The sequence below is a fragment of the Austrofundulus limnaeus genome, unplaced genomic scaffold (genome assembly GCF_001266775.1).
Source record: "Austrofundulus limnaeus strain Quisiro unplaced genomic scaffold, Austrofundulus_limnaeus-1.0 Scaffold89, whole genome shotgun sequence".
Classification (NCBI taxonomy): domain Eukaryota; kingdom Metazoa; phylum Chordata; class Actinopteri; order Cyprinodontiformes; family Rivulidae; genus Austrofundulus; species Austrofundulus limnaeus.
The window spans coordinates 1,811,032-1,812,971 of record NW_013952491.1 but is presented as its reverse complement, the minus strand read 5'-3'; the positions used below and the strand labels follow the sequence as shown (position 1 = coordinate 1,812,971).

General features: G+C 44.1%; 1 protein-coding gene across 2 annotated transcripts in view; it reads left to right on the top strand.

Annotated features, from left to right (window-relative positions):
- ca5a (carbonic anhydrase Va) overlaps positions 1-1,762 on the top strand; it is a 9,849-nt gene extending 8,087 nt beyond the window's left edge. For both annotated transcript variants that reach the window (XM_014012221.1, XM_014012222.1), the window contains exons 6-7: positions 256-414; positions 841-1,762. In XM_014012221.1, the coding sequence (XP_013867675.1) occupies positions 256-414; positions 841-1,002 (321 nt within the window). In that variant the 3' untranslated portion in view covers positions 1,003-1,762. The remainder of the gene's footprint in view (positions 1-255; positions 415-840) is intronic.
- The last annotated feature ends 178 nt before the right edge of the window (positions 1,763-1,940 follow it).

Genomic DNA, 1,940 nt, shown 5'->3' with positions numbered 1-1,940 from the left:
ACACTCCATAATTATGTTGACAATAGGCTATTCTGCTTGAATTAGAGTTATAATTTTAAATGTAATAATTTAGACTAACATTTAATTGTCCGTCCGGCCGGCTTATCCGCTATTGGGTGCGGCGGCGGCGGGGGGGGGCAGCAGGAGAATGGATGTTGGATGGATGGATGTTGGATGGATGTATGTTGGATGTATAATGGATGTAACTCTCATTAATCTGGTCTCTGCTTCACGTTGTGTTTCGTCCTCCTGCAGGACAGTGTAGTGGAGTTCACCTGCTTCGACCCCGGCTGCTTGTTACCTGCCAACACTGACGACTATTGGACGTACCACGGCTCTCTGACCACGCCCCCTCTGACAGAATCTGTCACCTGGATCGTCATGAAGCAGCACATCGAAGTCAGCCACGACCAGGTGAGAGGAGTGTGTTTTACCAAACTGTCACACAGAGCAGGAATGATTGATTCAATAATTAAATATTATGTTTTCTTCTCTACATGGACTCAAAATGTGACTTAATGTTTTAAATGTGACAACAGGAAGTTCTATAAACAGGATGATCCTGGTTTGTAACAATAAAAGAGCCTCCAATAAGTTTATCTGCAGCTAAAGTTGAGCTCTGCTGCCCCCAAGTGGTCAAACAGTTTTACTGCAGCTTCAGGTTTTAAAAACAGGAAATTCTGCAGTTTTCTGCTGCAGTTTGTTACCAGCAGGTGTTTAATAACTTTAATTATCCATGAGTTCAGCTGCTCTTTAATGAGTCTGAACCTGCCATGTTTGTAGCACAGTTTAATAAGTCAGACCATTTATCTTCGTCTCTCCTCCTCCTCCTCTTCTCAGCTGGCCGTCTTCCGGAGCCTTCTGTTCACCTCGGCTGAGGAGGAAGTACAGAAGAGCATGGTGAACAACTTCCGGGTGCAGCAGCCTCTGAGGGGTCGCACCGTGCGCTCCTCCTTCACCCCCTTCCTGCAGGGGGCGCCGTCAGCCGGAGGCAGCAAATAAGACCTGCTGAGACCCACAGAGACCTGGACTCACAGAGTCTTGGACTCACAGAGTCCTGCAGGCCAACCTGAGAACAGGTCTAACTTCTAACAGCTTCTTCTGAGAAACGTTGTTTTAATAAAACTGTTAGTTTATTAGAACTGATGAAGACTTTTGCACAGAGGATGTTAGAAGTTTTTTGTTTCAGACTGAAAACAACAAACATTATTTAGACTAATATAAATAATATTTATTAGACACGTTCAGTTAGTTGGCTGCTGATGGTTTTATCATCTGAGCTGTTGTTTGTTTGTTTGTTTGTTTGTTTTTGTTGGATGGGCCTTAATCTAAATTTTCTAACATTTAGTGACTTTAGAGAAATCCTGAGTGTTTTGTTGTGTTTGCAGCAGATGAATGAGGAGTTTAATGTTACACAGCTCGTCTGACTGAGGCTCAAACTGTTGATTTTAAAGTTTTTTCTCACAGAACGCACAAACTGCTGGTGTTCCTGCAGCTCCGCTCCATCAGTGCCTCTCACTTCGTCAGGTTTCAGTTTTCTCTGGTTTAAATCTGCGTCCGACCCGGTTCTGTTGAACAAAACGCTGAAAGAGGCTCTGATAAGCTCCGCCCCCTGTTTGAGATTTCTGCCTTTTTTTTTTTTATTAAAGTGATTTAAAATGTTTTGTTTACGGAACCTTTCAGTGCCACTTCCTGTTTACTGAAGACTTTACCACATGAGGCAGTTTAAACCCTGCCTTCACCGTTTTCTTTTTGTTTCTCGTGGCGTCGGCGCCTCGTGTCAGCAGCTGAACGTTGTGTGGACTTCAGCTGTTTGTGTGGACTTCAGCTGTTTGTGTGGACTTCAGCTGTTTGTGTGGACTTCAGCTGTTTGTGTGGACTTCAGCTGTTTGTGTGGACTTCAGCTGTTTGTGTGGACTTCAGCTGTTTGTGTGGACTTC